At 43.9% G+C, this 23,099-nt stretch overlaps 1 protein-coding gene across 1 annotated transcript; it reads right to left on the bottom strand.

Annotated features, from left to right (window-relative positions):
- Positions 1 to 1,263: 1,263 nt before the first annotated feature.
- Positions 1,264 to 22,803, bottom strand: LOC131194181 (proto-oncogene Mas-like). The gene is made up of 2 exons (XM_058174907.1): positions 22,715 to 22,803; positions 1,264 to 2,161 (listed from the first exon to the last, which is right to left on the bottom strand). Exons 1-2 carry the CDS (start codon positions 22,801 to 22,803, stop codon positions 1,264 to 1,266), a joined length of 987 nt encoding a protein of 328 aa, XP_058030890.1.
- Positions 22,804 to 23,099: the final 296 nt, after the last annotated feature.

Genomic DNA, 23,099 nt, shown 5'->3' with positions numbered 1-23,099 from the left:
GTGCTAGTTGCTAGTCATTCATGACTCTAGGAGGTGGTGCTCACCTCCGTTTCAAAGCCAAAGAACCAGCGCTGTCCAAAGACGTCTCCGTGGTCATGTGGCCGGCATGACTCAACGCCAAAGGCGCACGGAACGCTGTTACCTTCCCACCAAAGGTGGTCCCTATTTTTTCTACTTGCATTCTTACGTGCTTTCGAAACTGCTAGGTTGGCAGAAACTGGGACAAGTAACGGGAGCTCACCCCGTTACACAGCAGCACTAGGGATTCGAACCGCTGAGCTGACGACCTTCCAATCGACAAGCTCAACATCCTAGCCCCTGAGCCACTGCGTCCCTCGCAAAAATACAAAATACAAAACTAAATAAGAGGACAATGAGGGGGGGAAGGGAAGGGGGAAGAAAAGTGAGGAAAGATATGAAAGAGAAAGAAAAAGAAGCATTGACTTCCAATTCTCTCTGTTACAATAGAATAAGGCATTAACAACAGATCACAGCCTTTTGCTTTTCCATAATAGTATGAACAAGTCATTTCTATAAAGATCTGTCAAAACCCTAATCTGTAAAACCCAAAATCAAAGTTTCATTCTTTTCCACATCAAGCATGAAGTTCAGAAGCGGTTTCCATGGGGAAACAAAAGTACTTATGTTCTTTTCTTTAATCAAGGTAATCAGTTTTGCTATTTCAGCCGATTCCATCGACTTCTGCAACCATTCTTCCATAGTAAGAATCAAAGTGTCCTTCCAATAGTTTTGCTGCTGTCAACATACTGTGTGTAGTAACAAAGTTCCAAATTTTTTCTCAATCCTTCCGAGGTGCGTAAAATGGGGACCCAAGTTGTTTAAGGCAATATGCTGACTCTGTAACCTGCCTAGAGAGGGCTGTAAATCACTGTAAAGGGGTATAAAAGTCTGAGTGCTGTTGCTATTGTTATTTGCAAACTTTCTTTTTATTAATTGTATCAATATTTTATGTCGGAAAACATGTTGATTATTTACAACCACAGACCTTATCAAGCCTGATAAGGTCTGTGGTTGTAAATTTACCCTTGAAAGACTGTTTGCCGGGACTTTTCTGGATGTGAATGAGAGGAATTCATATTATCTTCATAAAAAGGGATTTTGTCAGGGCAAGGAGTCTGCTTCGGGCTTTTGTGAAGCCTAGGTCAGAACAGTTTCATACATTCATACATTAATTTTGTATGTTCTTACTGAACCACCTATTATTTGTGACTTTAAAAATGAATAAACAATGGCAGTGATTCTTCACAACTGGTCTTCTTTGATGGTGAGCTGCGGTTTTGGGCTAACCTTCTGGTCCTTGAAAACTCTTTGCAGAGCGACCTTGTACGATGCTCTGGGCTGATGCTTCCCATTCTTCCTCCTCCCAACGAAGAAATAAAGAAGAGGCTTGATGCTGCTGTTGAGAGCGGCACATCCCATCCCAATGGTCAGGAGGAGAGGATGGCGGGAATCAAAACATTCAACAACATACAAGACATTCATTGGGAGAGAAAAAAGGAGGACGCAAAGGAGAGCCAGCAAGATGGCAGTGAACAGCTTCTTTTGATTGCGTTGCACTTTACAGCTCACGTGAATCCAGAGGGACACAACCATGAGAGGCGTACAAAGTAAACCATTCACGATAAGCTGGTAAAGCAAACGGGAACTTTGAGAGCTCCAGGTCTGGTGGAGAATGAAGTGCATCACAGACAGCAGGAAGGAGAGGATCCAGATGAGGCCACAAACGAGAGTGGATAAATATGGAGGACGATGGCAGCGATGCCAGAGTGGGAAGTGAACAGCCACACACCTGTCCAGGATGATGGCCGTCAGCAGAAACTGGCTGGCAGAATAAGTGAAGAAAAAGAGCTCAAGAAATAAGAAGAAAGTTAGAAAGTCAGATTCTTTGTGCTGGGTTAAAGCAGCCACAAATATAGCCACAATAATAAAGGATGCGAGGACCCCACAGTCAGCAACGGAGAGGTTCAGGATGAAAGTGGTGCAAGAATTCCTCCTAATGGAATAGGCCAGGAGATTAAATGTCCTTCCATTTCCCAGCAGGCCTAAAATACAAATAATGACAATGAAGCCATTGATAAGGTTTCGTGTTAAGTCATGAGGCACAGAAGTGGCTCTAAAATATGCTGTCCAGTTGTCAAACCTGTTAACAGAAAGAGATGAAAAGAGAATCAGCCCTTGTCTCAAGAGTCCATGAACTGTCCAAATATTCAAATCGTTGAATAGGTTTTGTGTTAAATTATAAAAGAGTTGATCATATGGAGAGGAGGAAATTAAAAATATTTCAAGCAATTTCCACAGGATTAGATTAGATTAGATTAGAGTAGAGTAGAGTAGAGTAGAGTAGAGTAGAGTAGAGTAGAGTAGAGTAGAGTAGAGTAGAGTAGAGTAGAGTAGAGTAGAGTAGAGTAAAGTAGAGTAGAGTAGAGTAGAGTAGAGTAGATTAGAGTAGAGTAGAGTAGAGTAGAGTAGAGTAGAGTAGATTAGATTAACAGAGTTGGAAGGGACCGTGTAGGTTACCTAGTCCATCCTTCTGCCCAAGTAGGAGACCCTATATCATTTCTGACAAATGGCTGTCCGATCTCTTGATTGAAAGGAATGTTGACCATTTCAGGTTCATTCATAGAAGTTTTAAGAATATTTCACCTAATTTCATCCCCTCATATATCCTGATAACAAACAGAGACCAAAAGAGTAATAGTCCTTCTAACAGAAATAGATGTCAATCAATCAATCAATCAGAATAGAGCTGGAAGGAACCTTGGAGGTCTTCTAATCCAACTCCCTGCTCAAGCAGGAGACCCTATCCAATTCCAGACAAGTGGTTGTCCAGTTTCTTCTTAAAAATCTCCAGTGATGAAGCACCCACAACTTCTGAAGGCAAGCTGTTCCACTGGTTAATTGTTCTCACTATTGGGAAATTTCTCCTTAATTTCAGGCTGCTTCTCTCTTTGATTAGTTTCCATCCATTGTTTCTTGTCCTGCATGTCCATGTACATGCAGACAGAAACACATACATGTAGATACCCATGCTTTTTTCTTCTTCTACACATCAACACGTCTGCTTGTGTACCATCCGATGATAACCACAGTCCTATAATCATTGTTTCTCAAGAGTTTGGACAATTGCTACACTCAGTATTGGTCTGTTCTTTTCACCCAAAAATTCTCAAGATGAATGTCAGTAGAACTCCCACTGTTCCCCATTATTAGTCATTCTGGGTTTTTTTTTTTTTTTTGCATTTATATCCCGCCCTTCTCCAAAGACTCAGGGCAACTTACACTATGTCAAGCAATAATCTTCATCCATTTGTATATTATATACAAAGTCAACTTATTGCCCCCAACAATCTGGGTCCTCATTTTACCTACCTTATAAAGGATGGAAGGCTTAGTCAACCTTGGGCCTGGTGGGGCTTGAACCTGCAGTAATTGCAAGCAGCTGCTGTTAATAACAGACTGTCTTACCAGTCTGAGCCATAGAGGCCCTAAGGCAGAGGTTGATGGCAGACTAGGGTTATTAGAAAATTGAACAGGCAAAGGATAACACAAAGAATTGGAAAAGAGGGCAAATCTGGGTGAAGGACACACTATTTAACATTTGAGCGGAAGCAGTGGTGAAATCCAAATTTTTTTACTACCGGTTCTGTGGGTGTGGCTTGGTGTGCATCGTGTTGCTTGGTGGTCATGGCTTGGTGGGCGTGGTGTTGCTTGGTGGGCATGGCAGGGGAAGGATACTGCAAAATCCCCATTCTCTCCCCACTCCTGGGAGAAGGATATATGCAGAAACTCCATTCCCACCCCACCTGGTGACAAAGACCCAGGAAAGATTCCCTCCTTAGATGTCCATGGTGGTCCATGGGTCCATCCCATCTTTTTTTCAGAATATCATCAGCTTCGCATTATGCAGATTACCCAATTCACTTCTGCTATCGATTCCCAAAGGTGCTTTTTCAAGAGGTAACTCTTGAAAAAGCACCTAATAATAATAATAATAATAATAATAATAATAATAATAATAATAATAATAATAATAATAATAATAATAATAATAATATATCAGAATTGGAAGGGACCTTGGAGGTCTTCTAGTCCAACTCCCTGCCCAGGCAGGAAACCCTACACTATTTCAGACAAAGGGCTATCCAACATTTTCTTAAAAATTTCCAGTGTTGGAGCATTCAAAACTTCTGCAGGCAAGTTGTTCCACTTATTGATTGTTCTAACTGTCAGGAAATTTCTCCTTAGTGCTAGGTGGCTTCTCTCCTTGTCCTTTGGGACAACCATGATCTGGATGACTGAGACTCTCCACAGACTTCTGCTGTCAATGCTCTGGTAATTGTCCAATGTTGATGATTTGCTCTCCTGGGAACTTTGTCCGTTGTCTATTGCCTGCACTGAATCCAAAAATTCTCATTGGGATTTTGCGGTGCTTAGACATTCACCCAAAGTGGCGTTAAGAACAAGCTGAATTGAGCAACTTCTATCCTTCACAAGGACCTTCCTTACCAGCAGCCTCAATGGGCAGAGCAGAGGAGAAATCTGTTGTGTGGATGTTTGGGTGGTTTAGGGGTGGGGAATTTGTGGTGGGTGGGAGTGTTTTTGGGGATTGTTATGTGTGTTGGACCTGGTCTTTGGGTGTTAAATGAATTTTGTTGTATGGGTATACTGTGTATACACATATAATGACAATTAAGTTATTATTATTATTTTTTTATTTACACAAAATGACTGTATACACAGCAAACGAGATAATTATGCTGGATTTCATATCACAGATCACTAGTCGAACACTTCCCAAGTGTTTAAGACTGCATGATGTATTGGTAAATTATGCAAGCAGATCCCAGTAAGGTGGCCTTCTGCAGCTGACCAATGGTGATCTTGTCAGCGCCAATTGCTTTTAAGTGCTTGCCTAGAGTGCTGAGTACCACTGGAACCACCTGCACTGGTTTGTGCCAGAGTCTCTGCAATTCGATTCTCAAATCTTGATATCTGGTGACTTTTTCAAGTTGTTTCTCATCAATTCTGCTGTCACCAGGTATCCGGGGTATTGTGATGTTGTTGTTGTAGTAATTGTTGTTGTTATTATTATTATTAGGATCAATTTTCCTTTTAGAATCTTATAAAACATTTGGAAGACTACTCAATAGTAGTAACTTTGAGAGGGATCTTGGAGTCCTACTGGACAACCATTTAGATATGAGCCAGCAGTGTGCAGCAGCTGCCAAAAAAGCCAACACAGTTCTGGGCTGCATAAACAGAGGGATAGAATCAAGATCACGTGAAGTGTTAATACCATTTTATAATGCCTTGGTAAGGCCACAGTTGGAATACTGCTTCCAGTTTTAGTCCCCATGATGTAAAAAAAGATGTTGAGACTCTAGAAAGAGTGCAGAGAAGAGCAACAAAGATGATTAGGGGACTGGAGGCAAAAACATATGACGAACGGTTGCAGGAACTGGGTATGTCTAGTTTATTTATTTATTTATTTTATTTATTTTATTTGATTTTTATACCGCCCTTCTCCCGAAGGACTCAGGGCGGTGTACAGGCAAGATAAAACCAACAATACAAATATACGTTAAAATACCATTTAAAAAACTTATTTAAAATTAGCCTGAAGTTAAAAATTACCGTCAATTAAAACCCCATTTAAAATTGCTAAAATTTCACTTTTAAAAAACCAATTTAAGCCAGCCCCGCGCAAATAAAAAGATGTGTCTTCAGTTCGCGACGGAATGTCTGAAGGTCAGGTATTTGACATAAACCCGGGGGAAGCTCGTTCCAGAGTGTGGGAGCCCCCACAGAGAAGGCCCTTCCCCTGGGGGCCGCCAGCCGACATTGTTTGGCGGACGGCACCCTGAGAAGTCCCTCTCTATGGGAGCGTACGGGTCGGTGGGAGGCATGTGGTAACAGTAGGCGGTCCCGTAAGTACCCAGGTCCTAAGCCATGGAGCGCTTTAAAGGTCGTAACCAACACCTTAAAGTGCACTCGAAAGGCCACAGGCAGCCAGTGCAGTCTGCGCAGGAGCGGTGTTACATGGGAGCTCCGCGTAGCTCCCTCTATCACCCGCGCAGCTGCATTCTGGACTAACTGAAGCCTCCGAGTGCACCTCAAGGGGAGCCCCATGTAGAGAGCATTACAGTAATCCAAGCGAGAGGTAACGAGCGCATGAGTGACTGTGCATAAGGCATCCCGATCAAGGAAGGGGCGCAACTGCCGAACCAGGCGAACCTGGTGGAAGGCCCTCCTGGAGACGGCCGTCAAATGATCTTCAAACGACAGCCGATCATCCAGGAGGACGCCTAAGTTGCGCACCCTATCCTTTGGGGCCAATAACTCACCTCCGACAGCCAGCTGCGGCTGCAGCTGACTGAATCGGGATGCCGGCATCCACAGCCACTCCGTCTTGGAGGGATTAAGCTTGAGCCTGTTTCTCCCCATCCAGACCCGTACGGCTTCCAAACACCGGGACAGCACTTCAACAACTTCATTGGGGTGGCCCGGGGTGGAAAAGTACAGCTGGGTATCATCAGCGTACTGCTGGTATCTCACCCCGAAACCACTGATGATCTCACCCAACGGCTTCATGTAGATGTTGAACAACATGGGCGAGAGAATCGACCCCTGTGGGACCCCACAAGTGAGGACCCTCGTGGTCGACCTCTGCCCCCCCGTCAACACCGTCTGCGTCCGGTCGGAGAGATAGGAGGAGAACCACCGATATACGGTGCCTCCCACTCCCAATCCCCCCAGCCGGCGCAGCAAGATACCATGGTCGATGGTATCGAACGCCGCCGAGAGGTCTAATAGGACCAGGGCAGAGGAATAACCCCTGTCCCTGTCCCTCCAGAGATCATCCACCAATGCGACCAAAGCTGTCTCCGTGCTGTATCCGCGTCGGAAGCCGGACTGGAACGGGTCTAGATAGACATCTTCATCCAGGTATTGGGGTAGCTGTTGCGCCACGGCACTCTCTACAACCTTCGCAACAAAGTGAAGGTTGGAGACTGGACGATAATTACCCAAAATAGCTGGGTCCAGGAGGCTTCTTAAGGAGGGTCTCACCACCGCCTCTTTCAAGGCGGCAGGGAAAACCCCTTCCAATAAAGAAGCGTTGATAATCCTCTGGAGCCAGCCTCGTGTCACCGCCTGAGTGGCCAGTACCAGCCAGGAAGGGCACGGGTCCAGTAAACATGTCGTGCCGTGCAGCCTCCCCAACAACCTGTCGACGTCCTCGGGAGCCACAGGGTCAAACTCATCCCAAATGGACTCAACAAGACGTGCCTCCTCTCCCTCGCTTGGATCATCCCAAATTCGGTCCAGACCGTCCCTCAGCTGAGCGATTTTATCATATAGATAACCACTAAACTCCTCGGCTCGTCCCTGCAAAGGGTCATCCCGCACCTCCTGATGTAGGAGAGAGCGGGTCACCCGAAACAGGGCGGCCGGGCGGTTATCTGCCGACGCAATGAGGGTGGAGGCGTAGGAACGCCTCGCTTCCCTCATTGCCACTAGGTAGGTCCTAGAATAGGACCTAACTAGTGTCCGATCAGCTTCGGAGCGACTGGACCTCCAGGTGCTCTCCAGGCGTCTTCTCCGTTTGATGAAGAGAAGGACTAGAGGAGACCTGATAGCAGTTTCCAATATCTCAGGGGTTGCCACAAAGAAGAGGGAGTCAAACTATTCTCCAAAGCACCTGAGGGTAGAAGAAGAAGCAATGGGTGGAAAGTAATCAAGGAGAGAAGTAACCTAGAACTAAGGAGAAATTTCCTGACAGTTAGAACAATTAATCAGTGGAACAACTTGAGTCCAGAAGTTGTGAATGCTCCAACACTGGAAATTTTTAAGAAGATGTTGGATAACCATTTGTCTGAAATGGTGTAGGGTTTCCTGCCTGGGCAGGGGGTTGGACTAGAAGACCTCCAAGGTCCCTTCCAACTCTGTTATTGTTGTTGTTGTTGTTGTTGAGTGACTTAACTACATTCTACAACTAAGCAAATATTTAGTTCCATAATGTACTTACCCATTGGAGTATTCAGGCTTAATGTAGGAGCTACCACTTCCCCTAATGTCATCGTCATCTAAGGAAGCAATTAAATTAAGTCAAGGTTATGATCAATAACACCAGGCAGCAAAAATGCTAATGCGTTCTAGATTTAGAAACTTCTTCCGTACAGATTTGTTTTCTTTCTGAATGGGAGTCTGTGTCTGTATAAATCAAATACAGGTAGTCCTTAACTTACCACAGTACATTTAGAGACCATTCAAAGTTATAACAGAAGTGAAAAAAGTGACTTTTAACCAGGGTTGAAATCCAGCAGGTTCTGACAGGTTCTGGAGAACCGGCAGCAAAAATTTTGAGTAGTTTGGAGAACTGGCAAATACCACCTCTGGCTGGCCCCAGATTGGGCAGGGAATGGGGATTTTGCAGTATCCTTCCCTTGCCATGCCCACCAAGCCACGCCCACAGAACCGGTAGTAAAAAATGTTTGGATTTCACTACTGCTTATAACCAATTTTCACAGTTACAACTTTTGCAGCATCCCTATGGACAACAATTCAGATATTTGGCAACATGATTCATATTTATGACCTTTGCTGTCCCAAGAAACATGGGATTTATTTATTTATTTTATTTATTTTCAAATTTATATACCGCCCTATCTCCCTAAGGACTCAGGGCGGTTCACAGGCAGTTAAAATACATATAAATACAGATTAAAAAACAATTAAAAAACTTATTCTATTGCCCCAAATTTAAAATAGTATAAATAATAAAAACCCCTTAAAACCCATAACTTTAAAATCTAATCCAGTCCCGCGCAGATAAATAAGTGTGTTTTAAGCTCGCGACGAAAGGTTCGGAGGTCCGGAAGTTGGCGAAGTCCTGGAGGGAGTTCGTTCCAGAGGGTGGGAGCCCCACAGAAGGCCCTTCCTGGTGTCGCCAGGCGGCACTGCCTAGCTGGCGGCACCCTGAGGAGTCCCTCTCTGTGAGAGCGCACGGGTCGGTGAGAGGTATTTGGTAGCAGTAGGCGGTCCCGTAAATAGCCCGGCCCTATGCCATGGGCGCTTTAAAGATTGTCACCAGCACCTTGAAGCGCACCGGAAGGCCACAGGTAGCCAGTGCAGTCTGCGCAGGATAGGTGTAACACGGGAGCCACGAGGGCTCCTCTATCACCGCAGCTGCATTCTGGACTAACTGGAGCCTCCGGATGCCCCTCAAGGAGCCCCATGTAGAGAGCATTGCAGTAATCCAGGCGAGACGTCACGAGGGCGTGAGTGACCGTGCATAAGGCATCCCGGTCTAGAAAGGCGCAACTGGCGCACCAGGCGAACCTGGTGGAAAGCTCTCCTGGAGCGGCCGTCAAATGATCTTCAAAAGACAGCCGTTCATCCAGGAGAACGCCCAGATGCGCACCCTCTCCATCGGGGCCAGTGACTCGCCCCAACAGTCAGCCGAGGACTCAGCTGACTGTACCGGGATGCCGCATCCACAGCCACTCTGTCTTGGAGGATTGAGCTTGAGCCTGTTTCTCCCCATCCAGACCCATACGGCTTCCAAACACCGGGACAGCACTTGATAGCTTCATTGGGGTGGCCGGTGTGGAAAAGTACAGCTGGGTGTCATCAGCGTACAGCTGGTACCTCACACGAAGCCACTGATGATCTCACCCAGCGGCTTCATATAGATGTTGAACAGAAGGCGAGAGAATCGGCCCTGCGGCACCCCACAAGTGAGGTGCCTCGGGGCCGACCTCTGCCCCCCTGTCAACACCGTCTGCGACCGGTCGGAGAGATAGGAGGAGAACCACCAATAAACGGTGCCTCCCACTCCCAATCCCTCCAACCAGCGCAGCAGGATACCATGGTCGATGGTATCGAAAGCCGCTGAGAGGTCTAATAGGACCAGGACAAAGGAACAACCTCTATCCCTGGCCCTCCAGAGATCATCCACCAACGCGACCAAAGCCGTCTCTGTGCTGTAGCCGGGCCGGAAACCGGACTGGAACGGGTCTAGATAGACAGTTTCATCCAGGTGCAGGGGAAACTGATATGCCACCATACTCTCTACAACCTTCGCCGCAAAGCGAAGGTTGGAGACCGGACGATAATTACCTAAGACAGCCGGGTCCAGGGAGGGCTTCTTGAGGAGGGGCCTCACCACTGCCTCTTTCAAGGCGGCCGGAAAGACTCCCTCGTGTCACCTCCTGAGTGGCCAGCACCAGCCAGGAGGGGCACGGGTCCAGTAAACACGTGGTGGCATTCAATCTACCCAGCAACCTGTCCATGTCCTCGGGAGCCACAGGGTCAAACTCATCCCAGAAAATGTCACCAAGACCACCCTCAGACGCCTCATCTGAATCGTCGCAATTTTGGTCTAGACCGTCTCGAAGCTGAACGATTTTATCGTATAGATAACCGTTAAACTCCTCAGCACGTCCCTGCAACGGGTCATCCCACTCCCCCTGGTGAAGGAGGTAACGGGTCACCTGAAACAGGGCGGCTGGGCGGTTATCTGCCGATGCAATGAGGGAGGAGGCGTAGCAACGCCTCGCTTCCCTCAGTGCCACCAGGTAGGTCCTAGTATAGGACCTAACTAGTGTCCGATCAGCCTCTAAACGGCTAGACCTCCAGGAGCTCTCTAGGCGTCTTCTCCGGCGTTTCATCCCCCTCAGCTCCTCGGAGAACCAAGGAGCCGGTTGGGATCTGCGCCGGGTCAGAGGCCGCAGAGGCACGACACGGTCTAAAGCCCCAGCCGCAGCCCGTTGCCAGGCTGCGGCTAGTTCCTCTGCCGTGCCGTGAGCCAGACCCTCAGGAAGTGGCCCAAGCTCCGTCCGGAACCTCTCCGGGTCCATCAGGCGCCTGGGACGGAACCAACGTTGTGGCTCCGTCTCCCTGCGGTGTTGAATGGCGGTCAGAAAGTCCAGGCGAAGGAGAGAGTGATCTGACCATGACAAAGGTTCTATGACTACATCTCTCAAATCCAGATCCTTCAACCACTGACCAGAGATAAAAATAAGATCCAGAGTGCCACCCCCGATGTGAGTGGGGCCATCCACTACTTGAGTCAGGTCCAAGGCCGTCATGGAAGCCATGAACTCCCGAGCCACTGTCGATGACGAGCCGGCTGATGGCAAGTTAAAGTCCCCCATGACTAAAAGTCTGGGGGTCTCCACTGCCACCCTGGCAAGCACCTCCAGGAGCTCGGGCAGGGCAGCTGTCACGCAGCAAGGAGCCAGGTACGTGACCAGCAAGCCCATCTGACACCGATGACCCCATCTCACAAGAGGATTCACACCGCGATCTGAGGTACAGTGGTCTCCTCGGCTCTAGACTCTCTTTAATAGCAACCGCCACCCCCACCCCTACCCTGGGCCTCGGCTGATGGAATGCACGGAAACCGGTGGGCACATTTCACCAGGGCACGCCTTCAGTGCCCAACCAGGTCTCCGTGCGCCTATAAGATCCGCAGCGCCCCCCTGGATAAGATCGTGTATTAGGGGGGCCTTATTGGCCACGGACCGTGCGTTGCATAACATAAGACGAAGGCCCAGGCTCTGAGGGTCTTGACCATCCGGGAACGGAAAAGTCAGAGGATCGGGCACGCGATCGCTTGCAGACATCGAACGCGTGACCCCTAGACCGATACGATCCCCCTTCCGCCATATCTGCCTCCCACTTACTGCAAATGGAACCACCTCACGGAAAGGAACACATTCCCCCATAACCTCCGAACCCACTAAATAATCGCCACGAGCACGCTGCAGGGACTGGTTTCCCTCGACGGGCTACCCCAATACCCGCCCTAACCCTCCCACCCCCACCCGACACTACCTCCCCTCCAACCCAAACCCGTCAGTTCCCGCCCTCCCCTTAAAATTCCCATTAAAATTCCCCTTAAAAACCCGATTAAAATAATTAATTAAAAATCCCCTGAGTCTCCTATTTTTGGCATGCCATCTCTCGGGGTTCCAAAACCCGTCCTCAAGATGGGCCCTCGATAATGTGGGGGGCCAGACCCGCGAGAGAGGGGAATCTCGCAGGGCAAGAAGGTCAGCCGCTGTAAATGTCCGCATGATAAAAGTCCGGCAAACAGACCCATCCTGGACCTGTCAAGATGGAAATTGACGCACCAGTAATTCCGAGTGGAAGACAGACGGGATATAGGTCTTGGGCGGTAGATAAACAAACCGCCATGATTCAGTCATCTCCAATCCCGAGGGGTGGTCTATGGGCGCGGGGGGGGGGGAGAGAAGGATATAGTCCTACAATAGTCAAGCTAGGATTGTCCAGGACCATCCTCAATTCCCCCAGCTGGGGACCAAAGGTCTTCAGAAGATCCCCTTGCAGCCAGCCCATGGGCATCCTCCAAGATGGTAAAAAGGTGCCTACATGGCACGTGTTTCGACAAAGGGGAGGGGCTCTAAGGCCCCTCCCGAAGCAGGGCCAAGCCAGGCCGCCGACAACCGCCGCCGCCGCCGCCGCCGCTGGAAAAGCCGGGCCGCTGCCGCCCAGCCAGGCTGCTGCCGCCCGGCCTGGAAAAGGCCGGACCGCTGCCGCTGCTGGAAAAGACCGGGCCGCTGGAAAAGGCCGGGCCACTGCCGCCGCCGCCGCCATCGTCGGCCACACCGCCGGAGGGAGAGCGCTCCGGGACTCCTCCTGAGGGAACCCGGAGACGCCCCACCTCAATTCGCCCATCCTCCGACTCACCGCACTCTCTTCTACCCGGGCGGGGGGTCCAAGCTGTCAAAAAGACCCCCCCACACCCGGTCCGGCCCGAAATAGGCCCGTCGCCGCATCAGCTGTTCAGCGGTGCGGCCACCATCTTGGATCACCTTTTGGGATCCTCTGACAAGCAAAGTCAATGGAGAAGCCAACTGGGATACTAATTTAACATCGTCTGTGATTCATCTAACAACTGTGGCTTGAAAGGTCATAAAGTGGAGCAAAATTCACTTAACCAATGTTTCACTTAGCAACAGATATTCTGGGCGCTATTATGGTTATAAATCAAGGAATATCTGTAATCCCCAATGGTTTTTTTGTTTTCCCTGCTGGGATTTCCCAGATAGTCATTAGCAAATACTCAGTCTCCATGATGCTCTCTAAACTGCCCCAGAATTACAATTCATTCAGAAATGCTCATTTTGAAAAGGAAATTATTTTTCCAATCCTCCTTTTTTTTTCCTCTTCAGTTTCAGAAATGCTTCTAGGCTTCCAATCACATTGTTTGTTTATTATTATTTTATTTTTATTTTTTTTATTTATTATTATTATTATTATTATTATTATTATTATTATTATTATTATTATTATTATTATTATTATTATTATTATTATTATTATTATTATTATTATTATTATTATTAGTCTCTTGAAGAACAAAGAGTTTGACTTCAACCCTTGTTGTTCTTCTGGGATGATATTGCCTGAGTAAGTGGCGGATATCATTGTGTTCATATTCTTAGTAACAGTAGCAGAGTTGGAAGGGATCTTGGAGGTCATCTAGTCCAACCCCCTGCTCACGCAGGAAGCCTGTACTAGGGGTTCAAACCACCGAACTGCCAACCTTTCTGATTGACAAGCTTGGGCCGTGGGTGGCTCAGGCTGTAAGATAGCCTGTTATTAAACACAGCTGCTTGCAATTACTGCAGGCTCGAGTCCCACCAGGCCCAAGGTTGACTCAGCCTTCCATCCTTTTTTTTTTTTTTTTTATTCAAAAAGTTTTACAAAAATTTTTTTCCCCCTTTCCCCCCAACCCCTTTCCCTTCACAAACCCCCTCCCCCTCCCGCCCTGGCTTCCCGGAACAAACACAAGGTATAGTTAAAAATAAAACAAACATATGCTAAAAAAATTTTTTTTTTCCCAAAACTATTATACCAATTCTCCCTCTCTAGCTCTGACTTCCTCCTTACATAACCAAATCCTTCAAAAAATTAACAATAAACAATAATAAAATATATAAATCAGTAGAACAAATTAATCCTAAAATATTTAAAACCAGCTAAAACGTAAAAATCCAATCCAATTCAGAGAATATCTCCCTTATAGCTTCTATAACCATATAACCATATAATTCTTTCGGGACACAAATATTTTGTCTATTAATATTTTAAAAAAACCTTGTTTCAAAAATAATACTATTGTCTCTTGCCATTTTTTTTGGTGCATTAATCTCTGTCTTTCCTTCGTTGCTCCTTTTAAAAAGTCAATCACAATATTTCCTAGTAATTCCTTATGTCCAGAAATCCAAAAATTACTGCCGTATATTCCATCAGTCCAAAAAGAGAACTCTTGGGAAACATTAAGCTTGTGAGTCTTTTCCATTTGAGGGACAATCTCCTGTAGCACAAATTCAGGCAGCTCATCCAAACTATTTAAAGAAAACTTCTTTAGATCACCTTGTTTCTTCACGATCAAATCTTCATATTTATCCACTTTTATTTGTATATCCTCCATTCCATTTTCCAAATAATTGCACTGGTTAATTTGCTCCAAACTCTCATCCAAAACGTCCCCATTTTTTATCAATTTGTATTTTTGAATAATTAAATACATTCTTTCTGTGTAGTCCTGTATAACGTCCCGAACCCATTCTTCTGAAAGAACCTCCATAACAAAATTCCTGCTGAGAATCCCCTTGTAACGTACTTAAACAGCGTAATATAATCCAACAGTCCACAGTCAAACACAATAAGATAAAATCTCCATTCAGTTTCGATTCAACAGCAAAGCTCCCTTTGATGTATCGCTCTGCTTTCAGTTTCTCTAAAACGAAACTGAAGGGGGGGAGGAAGTCAGAAAATCAAAATACTTGCAAACCAATAATTGCTCCTCACATTTGTTCCGCCTGCTTTTCGTATCCACAAAAAAAATCAATTGCTAGCAGAAGTGGACATCTTCCTCTTTTCCTGCTTTTTCAGGAGCGCAGAGAATACTGGAGGTGGGGGAGGGGTAAATAAGGGGATTCACCGTTCAGGACTTTGTATTACAAAAACAAAGCCCCTAGGGGAATCTACCCAATTCCTCCCCCTTGCTCTGTCTCTCTCTTTCAACCAGAGAGAGAAATGAAGCCGGGATCAGTTGTTAAATCCGGCTTTTACGGTATTCAATGCGGAGTGCCATAAATTGGCACCCAGCGAGAAAGATGGCGCCACCCGGAAGCCAGCCTTCCATCCTTTATAAGGTAGGTTGTCAGGCCTGGAAACCATATTAGGCCTTAGGGTTCCAGACGCTGCCACATTTTTCCCCTGTGGAGAAGAAGGGGGATTGAGGGGTATGGTAACATTCTTCAAGCGGTCAAGCTCGGATGGTGTTCACATCTGCAGGAGGAGTGGCGGGAAGATATTCAAATGAACTGGGAGAACGTGGGACCATGTGACCAGCAAAGGGGTTAGGGGGGTGGGAGTCTTGGGGTTTGTATAACTGGGAAAAGAATCCGGAAGTTCAGTTTTGGAATTTTACTCATCGTGTGCCAGTTTCCTTATGCTAGTAAAGAACTCTGAAAGACAATGGCTTCTGAGTTTTTTTTATGCAGAAGAGGTTTTTCTGGAACCGTGACATAGGTAAAATGAGGACCCAGATTGTTGGGGGGGCAATAAGTTGACTTTGTCTATAAATATACAAATAGGATGAGACTATTGCTTTACATAATGTAAGCCGCTCTGAGTCTTCAGAGAAGGGCAGGATATAAATGTAAAAAAAAAAAAAAGCTCAGTGTCTTAGCCACTGAGCCACCTAGTCAGGTTTCTTAAATGCTCCTTAATACTTAGTTTATGAATAAATCTATCAGAAGCCATTTTGTGAAAGCACCAGGGGTAAAATCCCCTTACCTTCGCTACCGGATCACAAATGTGAGCATGTGCACCTCCTTCACACATGCGCAGAGCCTTCTGTGCATGCGCAGAAGGTCAAAAATGGAATGTGATGATGTCTGGGTTGGTGGGTGGAGCCTCTCGCCGCCGGCCCTACTGGATCGTGCGAGCCGGATAGATCTGGCTGAATTTCACCACTGGAAATCACCCTCTGAATATTTCCAAAATGCCAATGCCCGCCCTCCAACCCACGATCTGGTAGTAGAGTTTGAATTTTGGAATAAGTATATGAAATGTTATGAATAGGATTTCTTCACAAGGAGAGAGAGAGATGACATCTAATATAGTTTGCATGCTGTTCCTACCTTCTAGGGTTAAATTATTAAATCCTTTTTCCATTATGCAAAAATTGTTGTTTGTCTGTTTTGAGAATATCCAGATCCAAGTTAAGGGGGACAATCCAGGACACTGCAATTCAATGGAAAATACAATTATTAAAAGAAAGTAAACTCGACTGTGCTTCTGATTGTCAAAATGACGTAAAGAATTGTCTCCTTGGGACTTCCGCTCTGGCTCCACTTCGTTGAAAAAGCAGTCTTGTTTAGACTGCTAACCCCGTAGTCTGTAGAGCTGTCAGGACATCGTAAATCATCGTCCGACAGCTTGTAAGTCTCTTCCCTCGGGCAAAGAGGGAGAGATGAGCATTCAGGCTGAAGTTGAGACACCCAAAAAAAGCCACAGAAAGTTTCTGGAGGCTTGAGGGGAGCGCTCCTTCCATAGCCTGAAAAGCTCCAGACTGGGGGGGCTCCTGCTTTCTTGCAGGAAAAAAACGCAGCGTCCAGTTTCCACGGCAGATATTGATTTATGATGGATTGTAATGTGGACGGAGCAGAAACTGGAGTTCTAGCATTTGTTTGTAAGAAGACTGCAAGCCCCTGGGGATATATTTGTTGCAAAGATAGGAGAGAAGAAAGCAAATGGCGTTTTGTGGAATGTGTGTACTGAAAACGAAAGTTAAAGAAATGCTTATTAACAGCTAGTGTACTAGAAGATATATAGGAAGATACTGACTAAATGGAAGAAATGAGAATTTTATGATTTATATTTTTTCTTCTTCTTTGGGATTATAGTGATTTAGAAGAAAAGTTTTTTGAATTTTTCTTTTTTAACCTTTTTTTGTCCGTTATTAGGTTACATTTTTTAAAAAAATGGCTTTTAAGCAAATAGTACCAAAAGTCACTAAAAATTTTGAAATTTCTTCAGTTCAGATTCAAAAATTAAAAGAAGAAATCAAAAAGGAATTAAGGAATTTTTTACAGGAGTTTTTGGAGAGTCCTTTTTCAGAAATAGATCAAAAATTTGATGAAATAGAGAAAGAGATGTTGGATTTTAAGGAAGTGGTGGAAGAGATAATAAGATGGAAGATATACAGGCAAAGATAGATAGGGCAGATGAAGAAAGAGTAATATTACAATATAGATTAATGGAATATGCTATAAGGGTGAGGGGGTTGAAACAAAATAGGAAGGAAAATTTAAAGGAGATTTTTACGCAAGCCTTTGCACAGATAAAGGGTGTGAAGCCAGAAGATTTTGAGATTAATATTGAAAGAATTTATCGTGTTAATTCTTGGTGGGCAAGACAAAATAGAGTACCGAGGGATGCGGTTATTTATTTTACAACTAAAAAGATTAGGTATGAAATTTTGCAAGCCTTTTATAAAAATAAATTTCAAATATTGGGACAAGATATAAAAATGATGAAAGAAATTCCTCCTAAAATGTTAAGAAAGAGAAGAGAATTTGCTTTTTTAGTGGATGAGCTTAAGAAACATCAGATATATTCTAGATGGGAAGTTCCAATGGGTTTGTCAGTGAATTTTAGAGGTAGAAAGTATTTTCTTAATTCAGTTATGAAAGCAAGACATTTCTATATTAATGTTTTAAAGAGTGGGAATTCTTTGTTATTAGATGCTAAGTTAACTGGTTTGGAAACGATGGAAAATAGAATAGGAGAAGGGAGGAACGTTTAAGATGTGAATATGATGATTATGGTTAATTTTTGGAATTGATTTGTTTAGGATATAAATTATAGGATTTTTGTTATTTGTTATTTGTATGGTATAAACCTATGGGATGATATTATTTAATTGTGAAGGAAACTAAAATTTATGAATTTAGATAATGTGGATGCAATGATTTACTGTTATATTGTGGATGTAGTTTAAATGATTATTTGTTTTAATTGACACGTTTATAGACAGTAAAAGTTATGAAGTTAAGATGGAAATATTGTATTTGAGAGACTTTATTCGAAATGATATTTGATTGATGGAGTAGTATTGGAAGATCGGACATTAAATGTTATGACAATTGAAGAAATATATAAGTGATGAGAATTTGAGTTTGAGAAGCTGGATTGTAATTTAAGAAATGGACTGAAATTTGAAGGAATATACAAGTGGGGGGAAAAATTTGAATTTTAGGAGATGGACTAATTTTTAAAATGGACTGTAAGAAGAATGGACATTAAATGTTATGGCAATTGAAGAAATATATGTGATGAAAAATTGAGTTCGAGAAGATGGACTGTAATTTAAGAAATGGACTTATGAAATTTGAAGGAATATACAAGTGGAAAAAAATTGAATTTGAGAAGATGGATTAATTTTAAAAATGGATTTTAAGAAGAAGTAATATGTGAAGTTGGTACTGCTTCTTTTCTTTTTTATTATTTTTTCCTATCTCTTTATTTTTATTGTGAGGGGATTTAAAGTTTTAAATTTTTGAGGGCGGGAGGTTATGTATATTTTGTATACTTTAGCTTGTGATTGTTGGTCATAATACCCGGTATTGGCTCTGGGAAGTCCGGGGGGGGGGGGAAGGGGGAGGAGGGGGAAGAAAGGGGGGGAAAATGATACATGGATTGATTATTAATGTACAATAATGTTTGAAGATATGAAATTAAAATTTAAAATGATATTGGGGTTGCCCGACTGCCATTTCAGAAAGAAAAGGAGAGAGGGGTAGAAGGAGGGAAGAAAGTAGGTAGGAAAGAGTTGAGAAGGAGGAGGGGAATAAGAAGGTTAGATAGGGTGGAAGAAGGGAGGAGTGGGGAAGGAGGAGAGGAAGTAGTAAAGTGAAGGAGATGAAGGATCGGAAAGTAGTAGAGGGTAGAGAGGGAGGTTGTGAAGAAAGGAAGTGGCAGTCGGGCAGGCCTGAATCAGTAATAAATAAAATTAATGATTAATGATGGATAATAGTTTGTACATAAATATGATGTTGGAAAATGGAAATAAATTTTTTTTTTTTTTTAAAAAGAATTGTCTCCTTGGATTCAGCTTCAAAATCGTTGTTGGTTTGCTGTCTGTAGAAAAACATGTGTAATCCTTCCTAGCTCTCAAGCAACCAATCAAAATACATTTAAAGCCCAAGACCAAAGGCAATCAAAAGGGGTTCATGGACGTCCTAAAAATTAGATTATTTTGATGAATCCACTTTAGTCTTTGATATTTGATATAGCTTTGTGAGAATTTATTCATCAAAAGGAGCAGTTTTCCATGTTAAAGTGAAGAGGAACTTACTTTACATTTTGCTATGAACCAGGAAAAAAAAATATTTCTACAAATTTTATGCAAAGGAAATATTTAAAAAATCACTCATAACTTGGAAGGAGAAATGAGAAATATCAGATTCAAAATCAGTCTACCAAGCAAACAAAATATATTTAGAGATGAGACCAAACATAATCAAAAGACAAGCGATCAAATTCAATAACTATTAAAAAGGCATTTTAGTCTTTGAAATCTTAGCCATTATCAGTGATAAGAAGGAGAATAAAAGCTAATGGCTTCTGGCAGCTGTAGCTCTTGAAAATATATTCAAATGCTTTGATCGACTTGATGGTTTTCCATTATTCTCCAAGCATGGATGCCTTGTCTTTGATCAGCAAGATTAATATCAGTGAGGCAATCCGAACAAGAAGCCCAACCTATGAATATTAACGCTGATACTAATCCTTATTGTGAGGTTCCCCTTTTCCAGTCAAAACACCAACAAGATGATACGATAACTGTAAACAAGGAATTTAAAAATTGAGATAAAATCTTTAAAAAGGTAGTAATTAACAATAACTTGATAATAGAGTAGATAGACAGACAGACAGACATAAAGATAAATAAATAGACAGACAGATAGATATAGCTAGCTAGATGATGGATAGATGATAGAGATAGATAGATAGATAGATAGATAGATAGATAGATAGATAGATAGATAGATAGATAGATAGATAGAGATAGAGATGATTGATGAGAGAGAGGGGGGTAGATTTATAGATATATTATCTCTCTCTATCTCTCTCTCCCTATCTATCTCTCTCTCTCTCTCTCTCTCTCTCTCTCTCTCTCTCTCTCTCTCTCTCTCTCTCTCTCTCTCTCTCTCTCTATCTATCTATCTATCTATCTAGATAAAGATTGATGGGAATGATAGAAAGTGTCATACCATTCTGGAATAAAATTGCTGCTAACTTGAGTTCGCTTATTTGCCAGAGGATTCTGAAGGATTTGCTGATCCCATCCTGATGGCTTCCAAATCCTATCCAGAACTGAAAAAGGAGTACTTTGCAAATAACAATTACCACAAGAGAAGCTTTGCTTTTACTATCGACATACTTGGTGATGATAGGAAGAATCTTCAGAGGAGACAAGCAGCTTCTAAGGAAGCCATTCTCGTTGGGCTGCACTTGAGGATCCAGCTAGTTCCTTCTTCAGAGAAAGGGGAATTTATCTGGACCAACCTGCCGACTTTCTGAGGAAGAAAAAAAAAAAGAACTTGTGTAACATGTGTCTGACATTTGCCACTTAAAGTGTTATCACACGCAAGAGGCAAAGGAAGTGCCTAAAAATATGACCCTATGAAAAGGTTATAGGAATTTTACTATCATGAATGGAGATTTGGTTCACATGGTCATTTATGGTACAAAATATGAAAAGTAAATGTAGTATTTAAGAATTCTCTTGTTAGGCCTGACATACATAGGGTTTGGAATAGATATAAAACAAGGATATTTCCTAAATTGACCTTAGGAATGTCACCACAATAAACCTATTTTAGAAAGGACATGATAACGGAACAACCATGAGCCACTGTGGCGCAGTGGTTAAAATGCAGTACTGCAGGCTATTTTTGCTGCCTGCCACTGCCTGCAATTTGGCAGTTGAAATCTCACCAGGGTCAACGTTGACTCATCCTTCCATCCTTCCAAGGTAGATAAAACGAGGACCCAGATTGTTGAGGGGCAATAGGCTGACTCTGTAAACCACTTAGAGAGGGCTGTAAAGCACTGTAAAGTGGTATATAAGTCTAAGCGGTATTTTCCTTCCTTCCTTCCTTCCTTCCTTCCTTCCTTCCTTCCTTCCTTCCTTCCTTCCTCCCTCCCTCCCTCCCTCCCTCCCTCCCTCCCTCCCTCCCTTCCTTCCATGGAGTGCATAATTAGAAGGCAGTATTGCAGGCTAACTCTGCCAACTTCCAGTAGTTTGAATCTCACCAGGCTCAAGGTTGACTCAGCCTTCCATCCTTCCGAGGTGGGTAAGATGAGGACCCAAATTGTTGGGGGCAATAAACCACTCTGTAAGCCACGTAGAAAGGGCTGTAAAAGCACTGTGAAGCGGTATATAACTCTAAGTGCTATTGCTATGGACCCAAAGACCACCATGGATATCTAAGCATATCCAAATATCTATTGCTACTGCTACTGCTACTGCTACTGCTATTGCTATTGCTATTGCTATTGCTATTGCTATTGCTATTGCTATTGCTATTGCTATTGCTACTGCTACTGCTATTGCTATTGCTATTGCTATTGTCAGGAAATTGTTATTTGCCTAACTAGTTGGCCAGGCAATATATAAACTAACAATGCATGTTTGTAGAAAGGCATGATATTGCTTTAAGGCTGTGCCGCATCATTACAAGCATCCTGATTGGTTGAGCTCTGTAGCCAATGTATAAAAGGACTATTAAATTATGGCTTGTTGGGAATCTACAGAGACGCTACAGCATTGTAAGCTGAAGACATGCTGCAACTGTATATTTGAGCTTTATGATCGTTGCTTGATCTTGGCTAGTTACCGATTCCTCAAGATACTGACTGTTGTGTATTGAACTGTGTTTTGCTGAACTGAAAGAAGACCTTGTTTGTTTTGCAAGTCTACATTGGTGAGAAGATATTTGTAACATCCCTGACTGACTTTATATGTGTATGACCTGGAATTGTTTTTGGACTATGACTTTGCCTTTTCCCTAAAAGTAAAAGAATATCAAACCCCAGTTTGTCTGCAAGTGACTGTTATTGTATACAACCAGTCTCAGTCATTTTCATGCGTAGGGTACTCTGCTCAACAGTCCACAATCTTGGCTGTGAACCCAGATTACCCTTAACAGCTATTGCTATTGCTATGGATGGCATACACTTATTTCTGTCCAGGGTCTAGGCAGGCACCACTCCACTCCATCAGGAGTCTTCTCTTGCAGTTGCCTGTCCTTTGGCTCCAATCTAACTGCCCCATGCCTGTCACCATCTGAATATGTTGCTCCTTCCCCAACCATGGCATCCCTCTCTTCTGGCCCAGAGTCCGTTCTCTTCTCTCAGCCATCCACATTCATTCAGCCAACAGAGATGAGTGGTGGTTGGGAGAAGGATACTCCTGCAGCACTTTAGTTCTAGTGTTTGGAGCCCTCACTTGTTAATCGCTCATCACTGTTTGGAGCCCACACTTGTTAACCATCCCACCAGCACTCAACTTAGCCCTGCCCCCAAAATGGCCTCTTCTACTGGCCAGTTGGGACAGGAATACATTCATAAACATCCCCACAGTGGGCCGGGAGAGTCTGTGAACTGCTTAAGGCTGCGTATCTGTTGCTTGTGTTCTTGGAGCAAGGTGCCCTCCTCATGGTCATTCATGCCCTCGTGACCTCCAGCCTGGACTACTGCAATGCACTTTACATGGGGGCTGACCTTGGAAGCTTCATCTGGGTCGTGATGCTGATGAGCCATATAGTTTTTCCCTGCTAAAGGGGCAGATGTAAAGCTAAATGATAGATTAGGCTCATAAAGCTGCCCTGTTCCCCTGCTATTTAAGGGATCAGCTGTGGGTGCTACATGAAACAAAGGAAATGGAAAGTGGCAAATGTCGTATTTCCTGCTTATACCAGATCTGAAGATGAAACTTGCTTTACTGGTAATACAGTAAGCACCTG

This window comes from Ahaetulla prasina, chromosome 3 (assembly GCF_028640845.1).
Source record: "Ahaetulla prasina isolate Xishuangbanna chromosome 3, ASM2864084v1, whole genome shotgun sequence".
In the NCBI taxonomy this organism is placed as follows: Eukaryota; Metazoa; Chordata; class Lepidosauria; order Squamata; family Colubridae; genus Ahaetulla; species Ahaetulla prasina.
This window is presented reverse-complemented; position numbering and strand designations above follow the sequence as displayed.